General features: G+C 33.0%; 3 protein-coding genes across 8 annotated transcripts in view; all 3 read left to right on the forward strand.

Moving 5' to 3' along the window:
- The window catches only part of LOC106085133 (clathrin heavy chain), a 33,103-nt gene extending 31,629 nt beyond the window's left edge, over window positions 1-1,474 (forward strand). For all 3 annotated transcript variants that reach the window (XM_013249182.2, XM_059366388.1, XM_013249183.2), the window contains exon 9: window positions 295-1,474. In XM_013249182.2, the coding sequence (XP_013104636.2) occupies window positions 295-304 (10 nt within the window). In that variant the 3' untranslated portion in view covers window positions 305-1,474. The remainder of the gene's footprint in view (window positions 1-294) is intronic.
- A 2,898-nt stretch (window positions 1,475-4,372) lies between these two features.
- On the forward strand, window positions 4,373-6,180 carry LOC106085132 (coiled-coil domain-containing protein 42 like-2). Its single transcript, XM_013249181.2, has 5 exons — window positions 4,373-4,575; window positions 4,641-4,963; window positions 5,166-5,297; window positions 5,464-5,751; window positions 5,810-6,180. Exons 1-5 carry the CDS (start codon window positions 4,463-4,465, stop codon window positions 5,968-5,970), a joined length of 1,017 nt encoding a protein of 338 aa, XP_013104635.2. The 5' UTR covers window positions 4,373-4,462; the 3' UTR covers window positions 5,971-6,180.
- A 1,576-nt stretch (window positions 6,181-7,756) lies between these two features.
- Window positions 7,757-26,971, forward strand: part of LOC106088308 (serine/threonine-protein phosphatase beta isoform) — a 153,843-nt gene continuing 134,628 nt past the window's right edge. The window contains exons 1-2 of one of the 4 annotated variants that reach the window (XM_059368296.1): window positions 7,757-7,837; window positions 8,692-9,199. In XM_059368296.1, coding sequence (XP_059224279.1) covers window positions 9,148-9,199 — 52 coding nt within the window. In that variant the 5' untranslated portion in view covers window positions 7,757-7,837; window positions 8,692-9,147. Of the gene's footprint in view, window positions 7,838-7,879; window positions 7,900-7,921; window positions 8,158-8,691; window positions 9,200-26,971 lie in introns of those variants that run through there. The other 3 variants (XM_059368297.1, XM_059368295.1, XM_059368298.1) reach the window with 3 other exon arrangements.

Genomic DNA, 26,971 nt, shown 5'->3' on the forward strand with positions numbered 1-26,971 from the left:
CCGAACACAGCTAATGTTAGGTCTAGGCGATATTGCCAAACGAATTACTTATTTCAAATATGTTCTGTTTTTTATTTGAATTTTTATTGAATTTTTTTATTTTTGTTTAATAAATTACACAAGTTAATCAGTTAAACCTGCATTTAAAATCGATCTCTGTAAACCTCAACTTCATTTGAAATGCATAAAAATTTAAAAGGAATGAACTTTTTTTATTTAATTTCAGATTCGATCTTTATAAAAAAAAATTCTAATACGCACAAAATTTTCTTTTTTCTTTCAATATTTCTTCAGATACAAATAATCACATTAAATTGGGGCTGCACAAACACAAACCTATTCCCGATGAAAAGCCTTAGAAAACAAAAAATAGAAGCTGATGAAAATGATTATCTTCCAAAACAAAAACGGAGTTCGAGGCAATTAAGATCGTTAATACCAGTCTTAGTAGTTAGCCTTTTTATTAGCAGCAACAAAAGCAACATACCCGTACATGAACACCTTAATCAATTTTCATCGTCATCATCAACATCATCATGGCCCTTGACAGCAGCTTCTGGTGTAGTTTACAGTATTCTCTAAATATAACTAAAGGCGCTATTAAACGGCATGTAAATGTCTTATGACATGTCATTTTTTGTATGCACATGTAGTGGAAAATGTTTGTCAAAATTGTCAATTTACATATGATTCATAATTTTTGCTATCTCATCTGTCTGTTATTTTCGTATGACATAACCTAAAAATGTGAGCAAAATCTGATTTTTTTATGCCTAAAAATTGTTAATCTTGTGAGAAAGCTGGTAAAATCATAAATAATGTGAAAACAATTTCAGTTGGGTTTGCTTTCATTCGACTGACAACAAAAACAGCTGATTTCTTAAAGTTTCTGTCAGAAGGAATAGAGCACGCTCTAATCGAAAAGAATTACATTTGCTATTTGATAATTTGACATGTCATAAGATAATTACACGCCGTGTAATCGAGCCTTTACTACATACACCTATATTTATTATTAGCAGATCTTTCAAAACTAATTCTCAAAAAACCCAACAGAAAAAAAAACAAATACTTACCTACAGTTAAAGTTATATAAAGAAAATTTTAAATTGCGCTAAATCGACACATAACTTAAAAGAATATACATAGTATTTTTCCTTGAAATAAGTAACGGTAACGCAAACATTTAACATGACGGAAGAGTTTTTATCACCATACATACGAAATAACATTTTGAATTTAAAAATATGAATTATAGAGTACATAATTAAATAAAATATACATATATACCTATATGTTAAAACATATGTTCAATGTTCATAATAAGCAAGCACTACTATGCACAATAAGATCGTCGTCGTAGCAAAACTACATTCTCGATACATGAATGAAGAACGAAACAATAAGAAGAAAACATGTTTATACGTTTCTTTAAATTTATAATTAATTTGAAGTAAAAAATAACTGTAATTAATTCATTATAAAAGATAATGGTTTAAATTAATCTTTTAAATGCATACACAATTCGTTGCAATCATTTTCAATAACAATAACATTGGAATTGTGTATAAACAAAACAAAATCACAACAAACAAATCTTCATAATATTACAAATGTATTGCAAAATATTAAAATAATAAAAAAATAATTATAGAATAAAGATACTTTGGTTTTTTAAATGTACTATTTGTTGTGTAAAATGTATGAGTTCACTTCACCCAAAGTAAAATCTGTGTACCAAGATATTGGGTTGCTCAAAAAGGAATTGCGGATTTTTCATATAGTCGGCGTTGACAAATTTTTTCACAGCTTGTGACTCTGTAATTGCATTCTTTCTTCTGTCAGTTATCAGCTGTTACTTTTAGCTTGCTTTAGAAAAAATGTGTAAAAAAAGCATATTTGATTAAAGTTCATTCTAAGTTTTATTAAAAATGCATTTACTTTCTTTTAAAAAATCCGCAATTACTTTTTGGGCAACCAATATATTCATTTACAGGTAGTGGCAGTTGCCCAACAACAAAATACTTAGTGCACTATCTGTCAAAATCAGTGTTTAGTGCAACCCTGATTTTGTGTATGTGACTAGTTTGCGCCTTTTTTTTCGTTGTGTGTGTGTGTGTTATGGTTCTTAACTATAATAATTACACACAACCAAAACTTGTTGACAGTTAGTGCACTCGCGAGAAAAAATTGTGCTCAGCTGTTTACGGTACACTACCTGGTAATTATGTCATGCTGTGTACTTCAATTAAGATGATATTAGGTCTGTACGCGTACTTTTCCAATAAAAATTTGCAGGGGAGTAAGAGCCATTTTACTCTCTTTAAAAAATTTGCAAACAAAAGTTCGCGAACAACTTCCAGTGAAAATTTGTAGAAAAACAGCTGATTTTTGTTTCGGTTTGTTTTTTATTTGCTAGCTTGGAAAACAATTAAAAAAATATGCTGGTGATACTTGTGAGGTATTTTCCTTAAATAAACGTCAATTTATTGACCCGAGAGTGAAAAGGCTAGAAGGCCATCACAAATTACCGTGCAATCCTATGGCAGCCGGTTGTACGTACCGCATTGGTCCGATGGAGTCTTTCAGTGTACAACACACTGCTACAACGACAACAGTGCATCATCCGTGGCGCCAAGTCGCCCAAAGCACTGGTTCCAGACGGAATTTCTACACTGATGCTGAAGAATCTGGTTCTGCCTTACAGCAGTCCTCAGCTTATCTGAAAACAATTATAGTTACCGATGTTTGGAAGATGGCACGGAAACCTGAAAAGGACACGAGCAAGAGGGAGTCGTACACACCGATCTCCCTTCTCTCATCAGTAGCCAAGACGCATGAGGGACAACTCCTCCCGCTCCTCTCGTTGGACAATTTCCATTCGCCGAGCATCAGCATGCATTTCGAAGGCTGCATAGGACTACAACTGTTTTACATACCATCACCGTATACAAAAGTACACTTGTTGTGCTGACAAAAATACCTTGGACTAACCATCTAATGCTTTTGGACATTGCGGTTAGATAAATTGCTACGACCACTGATGTGCGGCTAAGGGAGATTTCTATTAAGTCATGCAGCGGCTACGGACACTGTGTTTTCTATGAAAATATCTTTATCCGTTCATAATTGGCAGACTAATTTGCAAAAAATTTTTATTTTAATACTTTTAACTTTTACCTGCCCTGCCAGACCCACTAAATACTACGGCACCATCTTCCCTCCTTAGCAAATTCAATGGAACGGTGTTGATATCATCGTAGCTTTCTGGTGAGTATGATTCCATCAAAACACTTAAGAAACCGATCATTGCTCTTTTCTTGGTTGGTTTCTGGATGCATTTGATTTTTTGATCCATTTTGATATTAGCTTTTGCATTTTCATGTAACGGCTGCTTTTCATAAAACAGCTGACCTTTACAAAACATCTGTTCAAAGTGCCAAATTTCTGCTGGCCAAAAAGTAACAGTAGAAATTTGTTGGTTCTCTATTTTTGAACTGTCAAAATTTGCTCTCTCTCGCGCCACTTCCAGTAAAAATTTGTGCAGTTCCCGAAAACAGCTATTATCACAACAACAAAAATCTATCCCCAACGGAACTACCTGGCGAGGTAAGTGCCGTAAATTGAAATGTCACAGTGATTTTAGAAATAAACTATGTTCTACAACGTATCTTCTTCAAACTTGTTTTATATATGTGTTTTCATCATTATTACACTGTTTTGTTGCTTATGTGTGTAATATCGGACCAAGTAGAAATTCTTCTTAAGATTTGACATTTAGATTTACTGCAAAATCAAAACATATAAACAAATTGTATTCAGCTGTCCTTATAAGTACATCCTGACGTAAACCAATACACCAGTTGCAACACAAATCCTAAATTTTCTAAACAAAGGCAGATGAACTACATTATTAAACTCTAACATTCACACCCATTATGAGCACCGATAGGCCGCTGAAAAGATAGTCTTCATGCAAACCGATCCTACGTTTTTTGAATTCGAATAAAGCTGAAATGGTTTTCGGTGTTGTAAAGCTTTCTTCATCACTTGACACTTTCTTTGTTTTGGATTTACACATCCTCCAGTGCGTAAACAGCACAACATTCATAGATAGTTCAGACCGTAACATCGGTCTTACAACCTATGTACGATTTGATTACTTTTGGAGGTTCGTGTTGAATGAAAGGGTGAGCGGTTTAACATAACTAAGCTATTGTCAATCCCATGGCAGCTGAGTGTACGTACCGGATTGACCCGATGGAGTCCTTCATCAGCAAGGGCTGCCGCCTCAGTGTAACCACACACTGCTACAACAACAACTAAGCCATTGTAATACGGATATAGTCATGGCAACCTCCACTTTTAAATACAAATAAAAACAACATTCTTCAAACTGGTTTTATCAACAGACTTCAGAATCATACAAGTTTTTTATTCAATAATTAAAAAAAATACCGATATGCCACGCCTCAAGCCCACCACCAAGGTTGATGTTATTGGAAATTTGGATTTAAGTCCCGAAAAAGCGGTTGGCGACTTCATTGAATCCAAGCAACAGCAAAAATTTTTCATGTTGGTATCATTCATGGCCAATACAAAACATAAAAGTAATTTTATCTATGGATTTTGATTTTTAGTAAACCTCCTAATTGGGATTCAGCTGGAGATTCCATTGAACTTCTCTATATACGCAATGAACGCGAGCACGCTGCCATGATGCGTTTGCAGGAAGAAATGCTAGCAAATGCTAAAAGCCAAGCGGCTAGCAATTCCGCTCGCATAAGTGAACTTTATAAAACTCATACGGATTTGCGTAAACGCTTCATTGAGGTCAACAGCTTCATAAAGGATTGTGTTGATAAGAAGCGTATAGCCGAGAAGAAAGTGGCTGAGGAAACGGCAATGCATGAGGAGATGAGGGGGAAGATTGAAAAGTACAAAACCAGCATTTCGGAACTTTGTGAGTATATTGAAAGAGTAAAATAAAGTGTTCATTGGGAGATAGAAGTGTAAGTGTAATTTAACAGAGGGCCCATTTCACAAGTCGATATAAATACTCACTATAAAGCTACCTACCTACTTTGATGTCATATAGAGCTTAATGAGTAGACATACAAAACCATTTATTATCACCTATTATTACACGTTCTTTATGTTTTCAGCTCATTTCCGGGATGTTTTAAAAGCCACCGTCAAAGAATTTGAACCCTATGAACAAGTTCTGGAAGAAGTGGTCGAAAAATCCGACATATTTGAATCGGTCAAAGATTGCATGGATAGATGTGATGCCTTAAGTAAGTTTTTGAATGTATATAGTACTTACTTTAATTGGCTATGACAATATTTGTTCCACTAGCCGAACGTAGAACAGCGTTCCAAGAGCCTCGATCCTCGACCTTTTGAATGTATATAGTAAAGCATTTTGAAATATTTTTTTTTTAATTATTTGGTTAATACCAGTGTTAGCTCAAGTTGAAATTTCCCGCTTGGAACAAGAAAAACTCCAAGAAATCGAAGAAATGCGCAAACGCATGGTCAAAGTAACTAATGAAGCTGCCCTCACTGTCCTGGGCTTGAGAAATGATCTTGCCGAATTGGAAAGATCCTACAATCAGGCACGCGCCGAGTGTTCCAAATGGGAGAAAATAATGGCAAATGCCAAAGATACAGTTGCCAATTATGACTTGAATAAAGATCGTGCTCTGGATGGCATACACAATATGTATCGCCTATTGTGCAAAAGAAGAAGTATGTGGAATTTTAAAATTTTAAATGAATTGCCTAAAAATTGTTTCCATTTTTTTAGATCTAGACCCTACACTTCAGCGAAACGAAGTAGAAAAACAATTGGATTATATCAAGGATGAAATTGAATTATTAATAGAGGTTAACAAGGAGTGTGTGCGGCAAAAGGAAAAGGGGAATGCGTCCAAATATTTTTCCGAAAAGGCCCTGGCAAAATCTTAGTTATTAAAATAAAAAGAAGAACAAATGATTAAAATTTTCAAGTGCATCTGAGCATGCACCTTTAGCGAAATTTTCGTTTTCAGCCAAGATATTTATGTCGCCACTGAAAAATAGTTGTGTAGAATACAAGATGGCGACAAACACCAATTTATAATTTTGGAATTTTAATCATTTTGGCTAATAAAGTACATATATGCTGTAATAAAACGATTTAATTTGCTAATAACTTCATCTCATATAGCATGGAGCTATTAAAACACCCATTTTCATTCGTACTTGTAAAAAAATTCATCAATGCCTATTATGTCACCCTGTTACGCAAAGAAAATTTTATTTAAACAGCGTGCAAGCGAAATTTTTGGTACCGGCAGCGAAAATTTCATTTAGGATATGTCAATGCATTTCTTATGGTAACGAAAAAAGTTGCATACTGCGCTTGAAAGGAAAATTGGTTCCATCCGTCTTATAAGTAAAGTAAGGTTGACTAAAGTGAGCGGATTTTAACCCACCAGCTTTATCTTTGAGCGTTGCGTTGAAAAATGCAAATCTGCAAACAAATCCCACAAATGTAACGCGCAAAAGTTAAAGAATTTTTAACTTTGACGCCTAAAATAGAGCGTCATTTCATGTTCCCATACATGAAGTCGTGTTTTTAGGCGTCTGTTCTATTTTAATAAAATGTCCATGGTACAACTAGGAGTTAGGTCACTATCACAAAAACAAAAATCTACCCCTAAAGAAATTACCTTGATTGACAAATGTCGTAAATGCAAATGCGTGGTACAATTAAGAGGTAGGTCATTAGCACAACTACAAAAATCTACCCCCAACGAAACTACCTTGAGTGGCAAATGCGGTAAATTGTATTGTAATTGTAACTTATTGTAATTTTATTGAATGGGCTCTTATAGGGCTTTAAAATTACAAAATTCAGAAAATAAAATAAAAAAAGTTAAATGTCAAAGTGGTTTTAGAAAAAACTTTGTTATACAACTTATCTCTTAATCAAATGTGTTTTATTTTTGTATTTTCATCATTATAACACTGTTTCGGTACATATGTCTGGATTATCTGTTCAAATGATGTTCTATCTTTTTAAAATTTAAGAAAAATATCACAGCTGTATTATTAAGCCTTTGAAATTTAGATTTGCTGCAAAATCAAAACAAAAATAAATAAAATTGTACCCAGCTGTTCGCATGACCTCACCTTATAAGTGCATTCTGATCTAAATGTCAAAGTGGCTTTAGAAATAAACGTTGTTATAAAATGTATCTTCTTCAAATGTGTTTTAAAGTTGTATTTTCATTATTATAACACTGTTTTGCTGCTTATAAGCTGGTACTAACTTCGTTTTTCGTAATATTTTTCGCCCATTAATTTGTTTTAAATAATGGATTTTTAATCAAAACACTCGCTGATTTCATTCGGTAATGGTAACATTTTAATAAAATTGTTATTTTATCCCTGTTATTTCAAAAAAGTAATCGCGAAAAACATGAAAAGGGAACATAGCAACAGCCATTATCAAATTTCACAAATTTAAGTTCAACAGTATTATACATAATTCATAATAGAGATAATATATTCGGTAATCTTTTTTCAGTGCAAAAAGAAAAATTGAGCAATATTTTTGTAACCATTTTGAATGAACAAAGTTTACGAGACTTATAATTTAGTTCAGATCACCCTGTGTTGATATAGTATTTGACATATGAAAAATACTACTACTCAAATTTACAATGCTGCCGAATGTGTCCATTTTATTTTTCGTGTATGTGCCTTCCATATTTCATTCACAATTAATACGGCGATGTGATACGGTGATACGGCACACACTGAAATTCTAATAAGAATCGGAGAATCGGTATGATGATTCTATCTTCTTCAAGATAATAAATTTATAAATTTAATTTATTCTCGAAATAAGTACGAAAAAAATCGAAAAAGTGTTTAATGAAAATAGTGCATTTGTTTGTAGAATAGATATGGTCGCACAAAAAAGAGAGTTGCAAAGATATACTACTACAACTGATACATGTAACAACTAACTGCGTTTGGTGAAAATCTCGCCAACAAGAAATTAAAGCATTTTTTTTGGTGCAAAATATGCAATTGTGAAAATAATTTGGTTTAAAGCAAGCACATATGGATTTCCACACCCTTTGCCAGGAGTACAACAAAAAAGTATTAGTATTGTGTGTGTTTTGTGTGCGGAAACTTTCGTTTATTGGGTTATTTTTGTATATTTTCTGGTGTGTTTTGTTGTTTTCTGGTTCGTCGTCTTACGCCGATAGAAACTTAATTGAATTTGGGTGTGCGTGTGGCTGTTTTTTATGTTCTGATCGGTCAGAGGGGGAAAAGAAGTGAATCACAACACACTTAAAATCAAGAATTCTTTCATTTAATACTTTGGTGTGTGTTTTTTTAACACTTTTCGTCATCATCATCATTATCTGCTGCTATCGGCATGTGGTGGCAGTGGGGTTTAATCATAGATTCTTGTGGTGTTTTATGATTCCAATTTTCCTCCCTAACAGTGCGTTAGCATAGCTAACAAGATTCTGGTTTCGTTTTTTTTTGACGTGTATTACGTACCCGCCGCCGCCTTTTGTATCTCGAAAAAAAACAACGTGTGTTCAATTTAATGAGCGTGTGTTTGGCTGTGGTGTACTATTATTGTGTTATCTTCTTAAATGTTGTCATGTTTTTCTTTTCTAGATTTGAGTTCTCTACAAAATTTCAATTTAACAACTATTGAAATCAGAAATAAATAAATATACAAAAAATTCAAGTGGATTCACCACTTTTATGAATGTGTGCGTGTGTTTGTGCTTTTGACAAGTACATACCACCATCACCGTTTTGTTGTGCAGTGTGAAGTAATTTGGCTTAAAAAAGCAACAACAATAATAACAACAATTGAAACGGCAAAAAATAACAACACACAATATTCATTAAGTTCCTTTAAAACACCACCCCCAAAATTTAGAGCACATTACTGCAAGCTAAACAGTGCGAGAGAGTATATAATAAAGTGTGGTTCAATAAAAACGTAAACGTCACAAGACGAAAGACACCAATTTAACCAAAACAACAATAACAAGTGACATCAACATCAATCAACGAATAGAGTGAGCATAGCGGAGCTGTCTGCAACAACCATAACCATTCACAATGGCGGATTTTGATCTTAATGTGGATAGTTTGATACAGCGGCTACTGGAAAGTAAGTAAAAGAAATGTTCATATTTTTTGGAAACTTTCATTTTGCATATAATCATTAAACTGTTTTCTACACCAGTACAATGCAATTCATTATATTAATGATTTTTTCTTCCATATGTGGCTACTGCATTGGTGTTTTATTGATTTTGTTGTTAGTTTTAGTGTAAAATTTTCCTAAAATATTTATGTTTGAAGCTATATTTTGTTTAATAATCATGTTTTCAATAATAGTAAAATACGTAAGTCACTTGCTTGTTTAATTTTTTATCTCTATTGTTTTAGCCCCAATACGTTCTTTTATAATGACGAAAACAGTGAAGGACACACACATAAAGGGTGACTTTTTAAGAGCTATAGGAAAGTTAAAAAAAAACGCATAAAATTCAGAAAAATGCGTGAAATCTTTATTTGAATCGATGTTACGTTCCCTATAATTTAATGTTTGAAGAATATTTCATGCAAATGTTGACCGTGACTGCGCCTCCAATGGTCCATCCTTAGTCCAATTTTGGCATATTCTTTCCAACATTCGATCGGTATCTCACGAACAAATGCTTTAATGTTGTCTTCCAATGCCTCAAATGATGCGGGCTTGTCTGTATAGACATGAGCTTTAACACAGCCCCACAAAATATAGTCTAAAGGCGTTAAATCGAACGATCTAGGCAGCCAATTGACCGGTCTCGAACGTGAAATAAAATATTCACCGAACTCGCCTCTTAACGAGTGCATTGTGGCATGTGGCATCGTCTTGTTGAAACCATATGTCATGTAAGTCAAGCTCTTGCATTTTGGGAAAAAAAGTTCGCAGTTACGATCCAATGATGCCACCAGTCTATAAACCGCACCAAACCGTGACTTTTTTGCCTTGCTTCTGGCTGATCTTCACATCACTATCGAAAATTCAGATTATTTACGAACTTATTGACCCAATAATTAGCTTCGTCGCTCATGAACTTTCGTCTCTCAATGAAATTTTCGCATTTTGATAACAAACTTCAATCATTTGCAAGCGTTGTTCGTTTGCAAGATGATTCATTGTTAAATTATAAACCAAACTGAAGATGTTTGACAGTGAAACAAAAAACGGAACGTGCGTGAGCTGTTTAAAACAGTGTTGCCAAAAAGATAACAGCTAAAAAATTACCCTTTATGCTATTCTTCCGCATTATATCTCTCATTGTTGTAAAATTAAAAGTTAAAGTGGAGTACGCACCTCAAACGAAATTTTCGGTTGCAGCCAAGGCATTTATGTCTCCACTAGAAAATATTTATGTCGACTACAAAATGGCGATAAACATCGATTTATATTTTGCCCGATTTTTAAACATTTTTGGTCAATAAATCACATATGTGCTAAAATTAAACGTTTTTATTTGCAATTAATTTTATTTCATGTTGCATGAACCTATCAAAAAAATCTGCAAGCCTTTTAAGTCACCCTGTTACGCACAGAAAAATTCATTTGAGATGCGTACCTGCAATTTTGCTCGGTAGGCTGAGTATGCACTTTTAGCGAAATTTTCGGTTGCAGCCAAGACATTGTCGCCACTGGAAAACAGTTGTGTAGAATACAAGATGACGACAAACATCGATTTATAATTTTTGCCGAATTTTAATCATTTTTGGTTAATAAGGTACATATGTGCTGTAATTAATCGTTTTTATTTGCAAACAGTTATCCTGTGCCGGGGATTGCTATGATAATTTTTTGCGTCAAGTAATTACTAAACGAAAATGTGGCTATAACAATAACAACTAATTACAATATGCCATGGATTAATTTATACAAAATAACATTTATTTTTGACAAACGCGTACTTTACCACCAAAAAAAGTGTGGCAGATTCGCCAAACGATGCATATGCATAGCCTTTTGTCACTGTGTGTTGCTACCGAAAATTTTGCTTGTGGTGCATACTTGGCCTTAGGCAAGTATTAACTTAATTTATTGTGATCTTTTCATTCACAATCAGTCTACTATGATAATTATTCACAATATGGATTTTAAGATCAGAAAAAACTTCTATAGAATTCAAAGAGTCACAGCAAAAGGCTGCCTAATATTAAAAATAATAGTTGCAAATTATATATAATTTTATATTTTTAAACTATAAATGCTATGTTGTCCTCGCTATACCCTTAATTATTCGTTCTTACAAACCATATGTCGCAATGGTCAATAATCAGTAAATGTACAGTAAGCTTGTTCCCGTCTGTACGAAAGATCACCTCGGGAACGTAATGTCCATTGGTTTTTTAAAGGCACAAATTACTCACCCTGTCATATCGAGTATCACAGGCATTCTGTATTTAAGCTAGAGCCAATGCTGCGCGTCCTCCCACTGAGGTTGCACTCGATACCGCTCATTGTTCGCGATACTTGTATCAGTTACAGCTATACAAAGCAATATTCGGAATCTGTAAACGCGCCCGTTACCTTTCTGCTGAGACTCTTCTAATAACGGTGAACACCATAAAAATAGAAACTCGAGAGTTTCAATTCGAGTGGTGTTCATATTCATCCCGTGTAGGGGCTAGAAGACCTCGATAAAAATGCTAAAAGTCGTTGATTAAATATTAAGAGCTCTTAGTAGGTTACAAACTGTGACTCCAAGTAATTTGGTCAAAACTGTTACGCTTTCATTTCTGACCTCTAACTGATGATTGGTCAAAAAGCACATATGTATCTATATTATGTTCTTGAATAAAAGTTTTAGTTCTATAGGCAAAAAACTTACTTTATGACATGAAATTTGTCCCTTAGCTGAACGTAGAATAGCGCTCCAAGTGCCTCGATCTCTGACTTTAAAACCATGGTCCAAATTCAAGGGAAGGACCATAGCAACAAAAGTTGAAAAAGGCGAAATTTGTCTTTCGAGCTATGAACTGTTAGGGTTAAAAATTGATTACAAACATCAAACACTTTAATCTCAAGGAGACAAGAGACTAGTTAGATCTTCCTCCTAATTGGGGCTGTGTATAAGTTTTGACTTTTTCACAGAAACGCATTAGAATATGCCAAAAAACCCTAATTGCCACTTTTCTTCTTCAAAAGATCTCACTTGCATACTTTATTAAAACTCATGTGATAATCAACAACTTCTCATCCCTTTCGTTTGCAAACAAAGGTCAATAAAACCACTTTTCCAAGGAAAAAATTTGTAACCTCCACAAATTAGTTTTATCAAATGTCACCTTAAGCTCATCAGCAAATACTGCGCATCTTTATTGGACCAAATTATGGGTGGTATGTACAAATGTAGGTGCATACGATGCAGTTTCACTCGAATGGCTAAATTCATTCTCGTTTCGTTTTCATTTAATCAAAAATGCTAATTAAACTTTTTGAACTGTATTTTCCAGACTGTTCCTACAAAACGACAAGTTTATTTCTTCTTCTGTATCGTACAATTTGAACGTGTGCCACCCATCCTCGCCATAGCAAACCGACAGCAAACTTTTCAAATGATTCATAGACTCACTCAAAAATTATAAATTGTGCACAATGATGAAATGATGTCTCGAGAACAGAAAACAGTAAAACGTATTTTCGAGAAGAGCTCAATTTTACAATTAAACAAAAATTAATTCAATTTCTGCTTATCACAATTTCAATTGCCCTCATCCCCCAAATCCTTGTATGGCATGCAAAAAGTAAACAGCTAATAGAATTTGCATCCCATTAGATAAACGCCTACATTATAATAAGGGCTAAACAGAGGAATTTACGTATACAAAAAAATAGAAAAGTAGAAAATTTTGTCAAAATTTTATTTCTATAGAAAATTTTGTCAAAATTTTATTTCTATAGAAAATCTTGTCAAAATTTTATTTCTATAGAAAATTTTGTCAAAATTTTATTTCTATAGAAAATGTTGTCAAAATTTTATTTCTATAGAAAATTTTGTCAAAATTTTATTTCTATAGAAAATTTAGTCAAAATTTTATTTCTATAGAAAATTTTGTCAAAATTTTATTTCTATAGAAAATTTTGTCAAAATTTTATTTCTATAGAAAATTTTGTCAAAATTTTATTTCTATAGAAAATTTTGTCAAAATTTTATTTCTATAGAAAATTTTGTCAAAATTTTATTTCTATAGAAAATTTTGTCAAAATTTTATTTCTATAGAAAATTTTGTCAAAATTTTATTTCTATAGAAAATTTTGTCAAAATTTTATTTCTATAGAAAATTTTGTCAAAATTTTATTTCTATAGAAAATTTTGTCAAAATTTTATTTCTATAGAAAATTTTGTCAAAATTTTATTTCTATAGAAAATTTTGTCAAAATTTTATTTCTATAGAAAATTTTGTCAAAATTTTATTTCTATAGAAAATTTTGTCAAAATTTTATTTCTATAGAAAATTTTGTCAAAATTTTATTTCTATAGAAAATTTTGTCAAAATTTTATTTCTATAGAAAATTTTGTCAAAATTTTATTTCTATAGAAAATTTTGTCAAAATTTTATTTCTATAGAAAATTTTGTCAAAATTTTATTTCTATAGAAAATTTTGTCAAAATTTTATTTCTATAGAAAATTTTGTCAAAATTTTATTTCTATAGAAAATTTTGTCAAAATTTTATTTCTATAGAAAATTTTGTCAAAATTTTATTTCTATAGAAAATTTTGTCAAAATGAATTCACTCGGAGGCCATTTTGGCCATTTGTGGTACCCTAGAGAGAGCAAAGGAAAAAAAGGAAAATGTGAGACCTCGTACTAGAGGCTATACACGAATAAAAAGAAAAAGACATGCGGAATGGAGAAACCCGAGCGGGAGGTGAAGAACCGCCCTTTCCTACGCAAGCACGGACCTACCTACGCCGAAGCCTGGGTCACCCCCCGTCGGTGCCATCCTGCTCCCTCAACAAACCTCAGGAGAGATACCAAAGGTACGTTCGCAAGTTCACCCAGATAACAGAAGAAACGGCTACCCAAAAAAGGAGAGCCTACGTCTCTGTAGACCCGGACAGGAACAAAGCAAGTGCTCAATAGTCTTCTCCTCATCTTCATCGAGGGAACTCCTACAGAAGTAATTTTGCGGTATCCCCATGCGCGCCGCCATCCGGCCTATGGTACAGTGTCCGGTAATGACAAAGTACTCATTGACCTCTTATCGAACGCCAGCAACTCTCTCGTCGTCCTCCGGTTGATGACCCGCCATAGCGGCTTTGCAGCTCGGCAACCATCTACCGTGTCCCACCTCACCACTGACGCCGCCCTGGCCATCCCCTCTACAGTGTTCAGTAGCTCGAAAAATGGCACGTAGGCAAGACCGATGACTGGTCCGCCCGGCGCAGACGAACCCCTCCTGGCGCACTCGTCAGACCCCTCATTTCCTGGAATCCTCTCATGCCCAAGAACCCATGTCAGCCTCACATCGTGGGCCCGGGGATTGCAAACAGTCCGCTACGCATTTCGACCTCACCATCCTCGACCCCAAGGCCTTGAGCGCCGCCATACTGTCCACATAAATTCTAAGTTTCGAGGGCGGTAAGCTCCTTGCCAGAATTTCTCTTGCGGCTACTGCAATGGTACAGACCTCTGCCTAAAAGACCGTACACTCTATAGAAAAGTTTTCTCAAATTTGTATTTTTATAGAAAATTTTGTCAAATTTTTATTTCTACAAAATTTTTTTCAAAAATTTAGTTTCTACGAAAAATTTTCCCTTTTACAGAAAATTTTGTCATATATTTTTCCGAAACTTAGAAATCCTAATCGCAGTCAACAGAGCGTTTGCCCGTGCATTTAGTTTATATGAAAATTGCATTCATTTTAGCCATGACGACGACTTTGTCGCTCTATCTCTCTGACGATGATAGGGAAAAGTGGGTGATACTGATTTTGTGTTACAATTGTGTAGACCATGCACGTGTTTATGACTGTGGTCCCGGTTTGCGGTACGTTGCGGTATATCCAACATTTCTTTTTTTCACGATCTATCTCCAACTCATCCCATCAGTTATACAGCAGATACACTCATAAGTATGCACATACATAGGGTTATACGTATGTCTACATACATCGCCCGCTATGCCCGTGATTGCTGTGTAGTTGGCTTTGTTTATGGCTTTGTTTTTCGCCAGAAAAACTTAAACAATAAAAAAAAACAATCTCTCTGTATAACAAATAGAAACTGTTTTCGTTTGTTTCGTTTTATTTTGTAATTTTCTATTTGTAAAAAAAAAATCTCTATGTGGGTGCCTGTTTTGTGACGTTGTGCTGGAAAGTAAGAAACTTGTAGACTACAAAAATAGCGGCGTTTCAAAAAAAAACATTCGTTTTTTTTTCAACTAGTTTTTAAAGCGCTTTATATGCTTGAAAGCTAAAATCATTTTAAAATTAGCCTCTTTGTATAAACAACCATAAAAAATGGATTTTTATGAGTTATATCAATATTCATCCATTTATTTTATGTAATTTATGTTATGAATATACGAAAAGAAAAACAAATTGGGTAAGGAAATGGAAAAGTTAGAAGGAAACTATTTATGGATATGATAATTTTTTTTCAACTTAAACAAGGAATTCTAATAATTTCAAACAAACTTTAAAGAAATGATCAAACATTTTCCTTAACTGTTATGAACATATATTTGGTCCCAAAATAGCTTAAGATCACCAGTAGCCAACAGTGAGTTAGATGCTGAAATTCATTAATTCCATGTAAAATGTTGAAAAAATTTTCTGTAGCAACAATTTTGACAAAATTTTCTATACAAATAAAATTTTAAAAAATTTTCTTCACAAATAAAATTTTGGCAGAATTTTCTATAGAAATAAAACTTTAAAAAAATTTTCTATAGAAATAAAAGTTTCACAAAATTTTCTATAGAAATAAAATATCGAAAAAATAAAAAGTTATATGTAAGCACTCTTTTATTTTGGACTTTTAAATCCTTTCGTCAACATATTCCAGCTCAAGATCATTTAAATTCAAAGCTTTCCATTCAAAGAATAGCATAGCAAAGAACTTATAAAAGTTTAGCAAGTGTGTGCTGTTGTCAAAACACTTTGACTGGCATGCTGGATCGCCATTTCTGATATGCCATGTATCTTCACCAACACCTTTGTCAAATTGATAAGGGTGCTCTACATACCCAACGACTATTGAGTACAGTGTAGAGCAGGCTATTGTTCTGAAACATGGGTCAATACGTGCGCTAGCTCCCCCAAGCGCAGTAAGAGAATAGAAATATTTATTTTCCACTATTCCTACACAAACTTATCATCAGTGCTTAGAACAACAAAACATATCAACATTGCCAAACTTAGACAAACCAGACGAATCGGCCCGTCGCTGTGCTGTAGGTCAATGTGGCCTATACAAAAAAGCACTTGCAGTGACATTAGACAAATTTTCAAGTGCACAATAGAAAATGTTGTACACTTTGACAAAATATTCTAAAAAACAAAATTTTGACAAAAGTTTCTATGAAAAAATTGTTGAAAATTTTATTTTTTAGAAATAAAAAAATCTATCGAAAAAAATTTTGCAAAAGTTTAAAACTAAAAAATTTGGCAAAATTTTCTTTTAAACAATTTGACAAAAATTTCTATAAAAAAGAAATATCGACAAAATGTTCTGTAAAAAAGAAATTTCGACAAAATTTTCTAAAAAAAAGTTTTTTTTTTTATAGAAATAAAACGTTCGTACATTCTCTATAGAAATAAAAATTTGACAAAATGTTCTATAAACAAAATTTTGACAAAATGTTCTATAAACAAAATTTTGACAAAATTTTCTATAAACAAAATTTTGAAAAAATTTTCTATTAACAAAATTTTGACAAAATTTTCTATAAACAAAATTTTGACAAAATTTTCTATAAACAAAATTTTGACAACATTTTCTATAAACCAAATTTTAACAAAATTTTCTATAAACAAAATTTTGACAAAATTTTCTATAAACAAAATTTTGACAAAATTTTCTATAAACAAAATTTTGACAAAATTTTCTATAAACAAAATTTTGACAAAATTTTCTATAAACAAAATTTTGACAAAATTTTCTATAAACAAATTTTTGACAAAATTTTCTATAAACAAAATTTTGACAAAATTTTCTATAAACAAAATTTTGACAAAATTTTCTATAAACAAAATTTTGACAAAATTTTCTATAAACAAAATTTTGATTTACAGAAAATTTTCTATAAACAAAATTTTGATTTACAGAAAATTTTCTATAAACAAAATTTTGATTTACAGAAAATTTTCTATATACAAAATTTTGTATAAACAATATTTTGACAAAATTTTCTATAAACAAAATTTTGACAAAATTTTCTATAAACAAAATTTTGACAAAATTTTCTATAAACAAAATTTTGACAAAATTTTCTATAAACAAAATTTTGACAAAATTTTCTATAAACAAAATTTTGACAAAATTTTCTATAAACAAAATTTTGACAAAATTTTCTATAAACAAAATTTTGACAAAATTTTCTATAAACAAAATTTTGACAAAATTTTCTATAAACAAAATTTTGACAAAATTTTCTATAAACAAAATTTTGACAAAATTTTCTATAAACAAAATTTTGATTTACAGAAAATTTTCTATAAACAAAATTTTGATTTACAGAAAATTTTCTATAAACAAAATTTTGTATAAACAATATTTTGACAAAATTTTCTATAAACAAATGTTGACAAAATTTTCTATAAACAAAATTTTGACAAAATTTTCTATAAACACAATTTTGACAAAATTTTCTATAAACAATATTGTGACAAAATTTTCTATAAACAAATGTTGACAAAATTTTCTATAAACAAAATTTTGACAAAATTTTCTATAAACAAAATTTTGACAAAATTTTCTATAAACTAAATTTTGACAAAATTTTGACAAAATTTTCTATAAACAAAATTTTGACAAAATTTTCTATAAACAAAATTTTGACAAAATTTTCTATAAACAAAATTTTGACAAAATTTTCTATAAACAAAATTTTGACAAAATTTTCTATAAACAAAATTTTGACAAAATTTTCTATAAACAAAATTTTGACAAAATTTTCTATAAACAAAACTTTGACAAAATTATCTAAAAACAAAACTTTGACAAAATTTTCCATAAACAAAATTTTGACAAAATTTTCTACAAAAAAAGAATTGTTGAAAAAAATGTCCATAAACAAATTGTTGACAAAATAGAATAGAATATAGAAATATAGAAATACAAATAAATTCTGACAATTCTGCAAAATATTCTTTTAAAAAATTTTAAATAATTTAAAAAAAAAAAAAGAAATTTTAACAAAATTTTCTATAAAAAGAAATATTGACAAAATTTTCTATAAAAAAAGAAATATTGATAAAATTTTCTATTAAAAAATAGTTATTGACAAAATTTAATATAAAAAAATTTTTGACAAAATTTTCTATAAAAAAATTTAGACACAATTTTCTATAAAAATATGTTGGCAAATGGAAAATTGTTCGCGTTTTGCCACCGAAGCCATCAATACAACTTCCAACAGATGAAAAAATCATGTGTAGTATGGAAGAAGTGTAATTTGCCACAGACAGAATGTCTGTCATTACACGAAAATACATGCATTGGAAAAAGTACAGCTAATAAGCAGGGTTGTCGGAGCTTGGTTAATGTGGTAATTGTTCCTTGGATGCGTTTTCGCTATTAATACGATTCAAATACAACATACCAACGCACGGCCCTTGAAGCCATCACACCTAATAGGGTTGAAGAGTCTTCTAACGAAAGACGAAACGCGGCCAATAGTGGTGGTGTGTGTTGCTATCTTTGGCTTTCCTTTTCCATTTGCATCTCCGATCATTGAGCTCGTCTCGAAAGAGAAACAAACAAAAAAAAAAAAATAAATTGTTGAAAAAATTTTATTTAGAAATAAAAAAATCAATTGAAAAAAATTTGCTAACGTTTCTATTAAAAAATTTGACAATTTGACAAAAAATTCTATAAAAAAGAAATATTGCCAAAATTTTCTATGAAAAAAATTTTATATAATTTAAATTACATTTTAAATAAAATAAATTAAATTTTTTTTAGAAGAAAGATATTGTCAAATTTTTTTTATAGAACATTTTTTTGATAAAATTTTCTAAAAAAAATTTTGACAAAATTTTTCTAAAGAAAAAAATTGACAAAATTTTCTATAAAAAAATTTTTGACAAAATTTTCTATAAACAAGTGTTGACGAAATTTTATATAAAAAAATTTTGACGAAATTTTTTGTAAACAAATTTTAATAAAATTTTCTATAAAAATACAATTCTAACTAAATTAGCCTATCCCTGGTGGAAACGTTTTAAAACGCCGGAACTTCATGAGGAAATCGCACGGCAAGAAATAAAGTTAATGTACTCATTAGTGATGCAAAATTACGATATTATTCTTCCAAATATTATTCGGCGTTAGACTCGAAAGCCAAAAGGAAGGTTATAAACAATATCGGAATTGGAAAATCCAAGGCAATTTCTAATTACCATGGTGATATAAATAAATTGAATGAAACTTTTGTTAATATTCCTACCTTAGATATAGACTCTACTTTTTAGGAAGACACTAATAGGCTTCCGGAAAGCACAACTGTTGGTTTCCAATTTTGAGTATAGATGTGTATCGCACGACGAAGTTTTACATTGTCTTTGATCAGTCAAGTCAAATCTCCAGTGCATATCCGACTATTTGGAAAATATCAAAGATATTCCAAATCCCTAAATCAAATAATGACTTCCGTCCGATTTCTATATTATGCTATCTATTGAAAGTTTTCGAGAAGATTTTGCATAAACAAATGCCCGAATATCTCCATTACGAATTTTTGTTGTCTGGTAGACAATCCGGGTCTCGTGTCAACGCTTTTAGCCAAATAGGATAAGAATGGAGCCCTCTAGAGGCTCAGAAAATGAAATCAGGAGATCGGTTTATATGGCAGCTACATGAAAACATGCACCGATTTGGCCCATTTACAATCTCAAACTATAACCTACACTATTGAGAAGTATTTGTGCGAAATTTCAAGCGCCTAGCTTTATTCTTCCGAAAATTAGCATGCATTCGACTGACAGAGGGATGTACATTGCTAAATCTTAGAATGTCAAAACGATGAGGACTATATGTATGTATATTGTGGGGTCTTAGATCCATATTTCGATGAGTTACAAGCGGAATGACGAAATAAGTATACTCCCAATCAATGTGGATGGTATGAAAACAAAAACTTTGGGAACTTAATAAAGGCTCTTTACCAGTTTGCCAGGCTCACCAATATGCCTACACAATATTCCAAAGGTTACCACCCCATTGTACTTAAACTTAAAACTAAAATTTTTCATTATTATACCCTACACCACCACTGTGGTACAGGGTACTATAACTTTGTGCATTTGTTTGCAACGCTTAGAAGGAGAAGAGCTAGACCCATTGATAAGTATACAGATCGGCTTAGAATCACTTCCTGATTCGATTTAGCAATGTCCGTCTGCCTGTCCATGTATTATTGTGATCAAGTTAGAGGTCGCCTTTATTGTCCGATTGTCATGAAATTTTGTACAAGTCTCTTTGGGCCAAGGACGCAAAGAACGCTATTGATTTTGAACTAAAATGGTTCAGATTTATATTTAGCTCCCGTATATATCTTCCGATATAGATTTTAAGGCAGTAAAAGCCACAATTTTAGTCACATATCTGCAATCCCATGGCAGCCGGTTGTATGTACCGGATTGACCCGATGAATTCCTTCATCGACATGGGGTGCCGCCTCAGAGTACCACACACTGCTACTACAACAACAATATAGGGCGTGAGATGTTCTATTTGACGTCCCAGTATGTATCATCAAAATTGGCACAGGTTTCGATGTAACTCCCATATAATCTTTTATCCGATATGGCCTTTTAAGGATGTGGAAATCCAAATTTGTTGGCCTATCGTAGAAAAAATCTTGCAAGGTTCTATTTGATATTTCAATAAGTATCCAAATTAAAGAGTGGCAAGATTTCGAGACAAGTTCTACATATAAAAAGTACTACGTACACCAGGTGGTGTAGGGTATTATATAGTCGGCTCCGTCCGACTTTTGCCTTTCCTTACAGGTTCTTTAATGATTTTTTTGGCGATGTTTTAAATACCTTTAAATAATATAAAAATTTTATCATTTCGTAATTCAATATTTTTACTTTTTAGTATAGAAACATTCCATTCGGTTAGATAAGTGCATGACAAATTTGAATCTTGAAGTAAACCACCCTGCATTTATGATTCCTTTGTATAACAATGCTCGGCAATCATTTCGACACTCGGCATTAGTCATTTGATGGTTTTAGCCAACTTTTGACATCTGCTACCTATCTACCTCTCTTGTAGTACAAAAGCAAACAAAGAAAGATGGTATTTCTGTCCAAAAACAAATATTTTTAGATGTCTAAATATGATTTTTTACTTTCTTGGCCAAAATGCACAAAATATTGCTATATTCGTGTGCCCCATTTTCTTTACTTTCATGTTCAACACACCACACCCTTGGCAGAAAGCAAAATTCTGTTTAAACTTTTTACCCTATTTATGTTTAAAATTTGCTTTTGTTTTGATTTAGAAAAATAAATAAAAATTTTCAAAAAAAAAAAAAAATATCCCAAGATAATTTAAACAAATACTTTTGCCTAGCATAAATGTTTGTACACTCATCCATTGGCACTTTCATTTTTCATTTACTTTGGCATTTAAGCTTTGAAATTTTCTGTTTTTGTATCAAAAAAGCTCAAACAAACCATAGAGTTTGTTAAGACATAAAAGGAGTTTTTTTTATGAAAATTCAAGGTTGCATCTCCCCAATTTTTTTCTTTAAATGCAGAGCATAAAACAATTTTTTTGGCGGAAACTGTTTTATTTTTTAGGCAAATGTGTGAAAAAAATTATTCAGGCCTTAGGCATTTCGCTTCGCAAGTATGTCCTTCAAAATGTCAGCGAACATGTTAACCCAAACTTATTATTGAATAAGTTATGGCAAACAGAAATGATATAATTACCAAGGGCCGTGTGCGATGAACTAAAAGAAAAACTACTCAATCAATCAATAGTTATGGATGTAATAGTTGGTGATCAATAATAAATTTGAGAAATGTGGATTTTGTTTGACTTTTACACAAACTATTGCGTTAGGCACAAAGTTAAATTTCAAGGTGAAGTACACTATCTTAAGGGGGAATGTAAATATTTGAAAACATGTGTCGAGTAAATTGTTTGTGGCATTTTATTTCTTGTAAATGTGGTTGTTTAACTCATTTTAATAGATACGTTTTTTTCTGAAGCTAAAAATGAAAAGTACTGTACTACTATTCCTGATGAACCGATTGGAACTACGATATCCCTGGTAACAGAAGTTACATGGACTTCTATACGGATGATTCCAATCTACACGACCAGGTGGGCTTTGGAGTGTTCTCTAAAGATTTAGAACTGGTCATATCGAAAAGGTTTCCCGTCCACTGCAATGTGTATCAAGTGAAAATCCTTGCAATTAAGGAAGTGGTGGATGTGGTCGTAATGTCATCACGACGATTGGCATAAATATCTTCTCAGGCAGCCAGGCAACCATTAAATCCCTGGAGAACGTATTTCTGAACACAAAGACCGCCCTCGACTGTCGCAGATCTCTCAACAAGATGGCTGAACAGTTCAAAATTCACCTGTTCTGGTTGCCGGGCCACAGAGATATCCCAGGGAATTGTAAAGCGGATGAGCTTGCGAGACTAGGAACTACCCTACACATTCCTGGGGATACTGGTTTCTGTGGGTATGCCTCTAGCGACATGTAAACTAAGTTTTCAGCACCAGTCCGGCAGGACAATGAATGAAAGATGGTCACAAAGAGGGGTCTGTAAGCATTCCAAAACTATGTGGTCTAATTTAGATTTGAAGAGGTCTTCCGCTTTGCTGTCATTGGCTGGAACAGACGTCTCAGTCATTGTATCCGTAAGTGACCTGCCACTGTCTAATCGGAAAAAAATGCTGACAGACTGAAGATTGTCAGCAACGACTTTTGCAGAAGCTGTGAGGACATCGAAGAAGAAGAGACTACAAAACACCTTCTGTGTGTGTCCCGCACTGGCAGTCAAAAGGAGTTCCACATTAGATTCTAATTTCTTTGAGAACCTATCTATTTAGCGGATGTGAACATTCGCAAGTTGTTGCGTTTTTTAAAGCAATCGGGATAATTCAACGGTAGGAACTAGAGGGCATCTTCCTTCTTCTATTCCTGTGGTATCGCAATGGACGAAAATGTCTAAGTGAGTCTGAGGGCAGACTGCTACTTAGTTCTCATTTCTTTGAGAATCTGTCTGACTTAGCGTATGTGAACATTCGCATGTTATTGGGCTTTTTAAAGCGATCTGCATAGTTCGATGGTAGGAACTAGAGGGCATCTTCCTTCTTCTGTTCCTGTGGTATAACAATAGACGAAAACGTCCTAACCTAACCTAGGTTAGGTTGAAAAGAGGGTGCAGATATTAATCCGTCCCATGCCATTATGAATATACACCTAAGCCAGTAATCGGCTTGTTGTGCTCTCTAAAAACTTCGAAAACAAATTTCAAGTTAAGAATTCCGTGCTACTTACAAAATCCTTAATTGTTTTCCTTACCACTACCCTAAGTTGGTTCATATCTGATATTGTGTCCCCACCTAAGTACCGTTGTCTTTTAGCCGCGAAAGCCGGCCACATGCCTTACACATGCCATCACTTGCCGCACCGATTTTGCGTAAGTGAATTCGTAGTCCTATGTGTCACGTTGTGGTACCAAAAGCTTTACTGACCTTATTCTTACTTGCTTTCAGTAATAGCCTCGTCCTCTCACGATCCGGATCATCCCATAGGATTTTCGCTGTCCTACCGACTGTTTCGCTGTTCCAGTGATGCATGCGTGTTCCTCGCCCACCACCTTAAATCGGATTGCGACGACCCGAAAGGCTTCGGGTTAACCAAGTTTATTGACAGCAGTTTTCTGGCCTTCACTGCCAAAACGTCTGCCCTTTCATTCCCCCCTACTCCGTTATGGCCCGGCACCTAAACGATGCGGATTGTTTCATCCTCAGAGAAGGCGTTAATCTCCTTCTTACACTGCAAGACTGTGCGTGACCTTACCTTCCTGGTTGTTATTGCCCTTATGACCATTTTATTGTCCGTAAAGATGTTCTCACACGATGTCCTCGCGTTAGTACCTCATCACCTTACGCATTCCGTGATCGCCCGGATCTCCGCCTGCAGGACCGTATTACGGTTAGGCAGTCTAAGACAGATGTCAGTCCCTGGGTTCTCAATGTAGACCCCCAGGCCCCCCCTGTCCTCCAGCTTTGATCCATCCGTGTAACATTATGAAACAGCGAAACAGTCGGTAGGACTGAAAGAATGGCACTACTAGGGCTCCGAAAATCCAAGACTGTGCCGCTGGCAGCAGTGGTTCGCACTCGACCTCAAGTGTCGTCTCAGGTATCCAATCGGAAACGAATTCCCTTCTTTCCAGGTTTCCTATCGTCACCTCGATTATACCTCGATGGTATGAGCTGCTCCCATCCTCAATCCATCCTCCCTTCATACTTAATCTGTATGCCAATGGGCCGGATATCTATATGAGTCTTATAGTGCCCTATTGGGCGTGGTCCCCATCGCTCCGCCTATGCCAGACAAGGATCATGACGAAATGTCATTTTCATATTTACCCGTGGTATTTGGTATCTAAAGTTCGACCCTGCGAATACTTGTTGATTTTTTTGTTCCACTCGTTGGGCGCCAGATTAGTTTTAAAATTAGATCTAAGGTTTTCAAGACTACTTACTCAATTTATTTATCTTGTTATCGTAGCCAATATTTGTTGATTTTTTGTTTTAATTTTTTTTGTTACCCTCGTTGGGCGCCAGAATATTTTTTTGCAGTAGATGTAAGCAACTTGTTGAAGGAAACCAAACCCTCTATGAAGTTAGTAATTGAAAACAAATTTTTGTTCGCCAGTATTGACAATAGTACTTGATTTTCTATTCTTAATGAGGTTTTTATTCTACTCGTTGGACGCTAGAGTATTTTTTTTCTTTAGATGTAGGCTTTCAAAACAAATAGGCTAAAAAACTCAAACTCAATGGCTGTTATTAATTTAGAAATAGTTTTGGGTTATTAGTATTGTCAATACTTGTTGATTTTTAAGTTTTACTTGTTGGGCGCCAAAATATTTTTTGGAAAAGATCTAAGGTTTTCAAATGTACTTGCTCAATCTCTGGCTATTCACAAAAATGTATATTTGCCTAGCATTGCCATTATTTGTTAATTTCTATTTCTAAATTTTTTTTGTTTCGTTAGTCGCCAGAAAATATATTTTAATTTGTATAAGATCTCAAGCTTCCAAAACTGTTTGCTCAACAAAAACTAGCTCTATTGTTGTTAAAGATACCTAATTATTAAAATATTTGTTGATACTTTATTTTAACGATTTTTTTTTTGTTTTTCTCGTTAGTCGCCAAAATATTTTTTGCAGTAAATCTGAGATTTTGGCGCCAATTCCCTTTATTATTTCTTTAATTGTCACTCTGGCGTTGGGCGCCAGTTCATTTTATTATTGCATTGAGAATCCTTCAATTATTATACAAATGGTCATCAATTCGAATATTTCTCACATTTGCGAAAATTTATATAAATTATCATTTCCCCCTAAAGTTATTTGAAACTACTTGATTGAAAAATGCATTATTTTTTCATCATACAATTTTCTCAGAAGCAGTGTTTTTCAAAGGTTTCCCCCGCCTGGGAAACTATGGATATATATTAAAGCCAATTCACCTCCTACACTATTCTTTTGTAGACAATTGTCCTTTGTATGTTAGACCATAAAAGCTACCATCCTTTTCTTTGTAATTTAGACCCCTTTTAAACACAATGTTTACATTTTAAATAGCTTCCGTTTTGGGTAGACAATCTTTCACCTTTTCGCCTCATACCACAAATCCTCTCTAGGGGTTTTCATTTCGAAGCCTTTCAAAGATGGCTGACTACCTTTGGTGGCATGATGTGGATGTTATTGTATATCAACCATTCAAGTTTAATGGAAAATATTGCACAAAAGTGAATGAACAGCAATTTCGCCACTTTTGAACAAGTGTGAATACAAAGAAATGCTGTGTGTATTTTCAAAGGGTATATAGAGCATGTGTGCGTGGTAAGGATGTAAAAATTTGCGCACATCTCTTTCATCGACTCAAGTGTTGAGTAATAGGACATATATAACCTTTTTCCTGTGAATTGCTTTCATGTGATGCACTCAGAATCCCCGCTGCATTTGAGGGTGATGTTTGAAGTTGGGGTGTTTTCTTTTTTACACAATCACCTTTACATTTTGATGTAACAAGAAGTTCTGGTAGTGTTTTTTTTTTAATTCGCTATCGCTTAACAAATAAACTTGATTACGGTTGATGCCTTAACGAAGAAAAGGAATGTGAGGTAGTAACATACATTTAAGTTAGGTTTTTTTAGGTAGTACTCACTAAACCATCAAAAAGAACATCGTTTGTGGATATTGACTTATGCAGAGAGATTTTGTTGAAGATAACATATACATTTTCTTTTTTTTTTTTGCTTGAGATGCTTTGAGACAAAATTTTATTTATAGTTCAGTTTTCACATAGCATTTGGGTTCTAAATTCAATGTTATAATGTAATGATAACAATTTAAAGTACTTAAAAAAACTCCATGTTTCCCATAAGGTACTTTGCAAAATTTAAATTAAAAAATAT

This window comes from Stomoxys calcitrans, chromosome 4, assembly GCF_963082655.1.
Source record: "Stomoxys calcitrans chromosome 4, idStoCalc2.1, whole genome shotgun sequence".
In the NCBI taxonomy this organism is placed as follows: domain Eukaryota; kingdom Metazoa; phylum Arthropoda; class Insecta; order Diptera; family Muscidae; genus Stomoxys; species Stomoxys calcitrans.

Coding starts and splice junctions, on each gene's coding strand:
- LOC106085132 (XM_013249181.2), top strand. CDS start 4,463: ATGCCACGCCTCAAGCCCACCACCAAGGTTGATGTTATTGGAAATTTG. Junction 4,576..4,640: donor CAACAGCAAAAATTTTTCAT/GTTGGTATCATT, acceptor TTTGATTTTTAG/TAAACCTCCTAATTGGGATT. Junction 5,752..5,809: donor CCTATTGTGCAAAAGAAGAA/GTATGTGGAATT, acceptor CCATTTTTTTAG/ATCTAGACCCTACACTTCAG.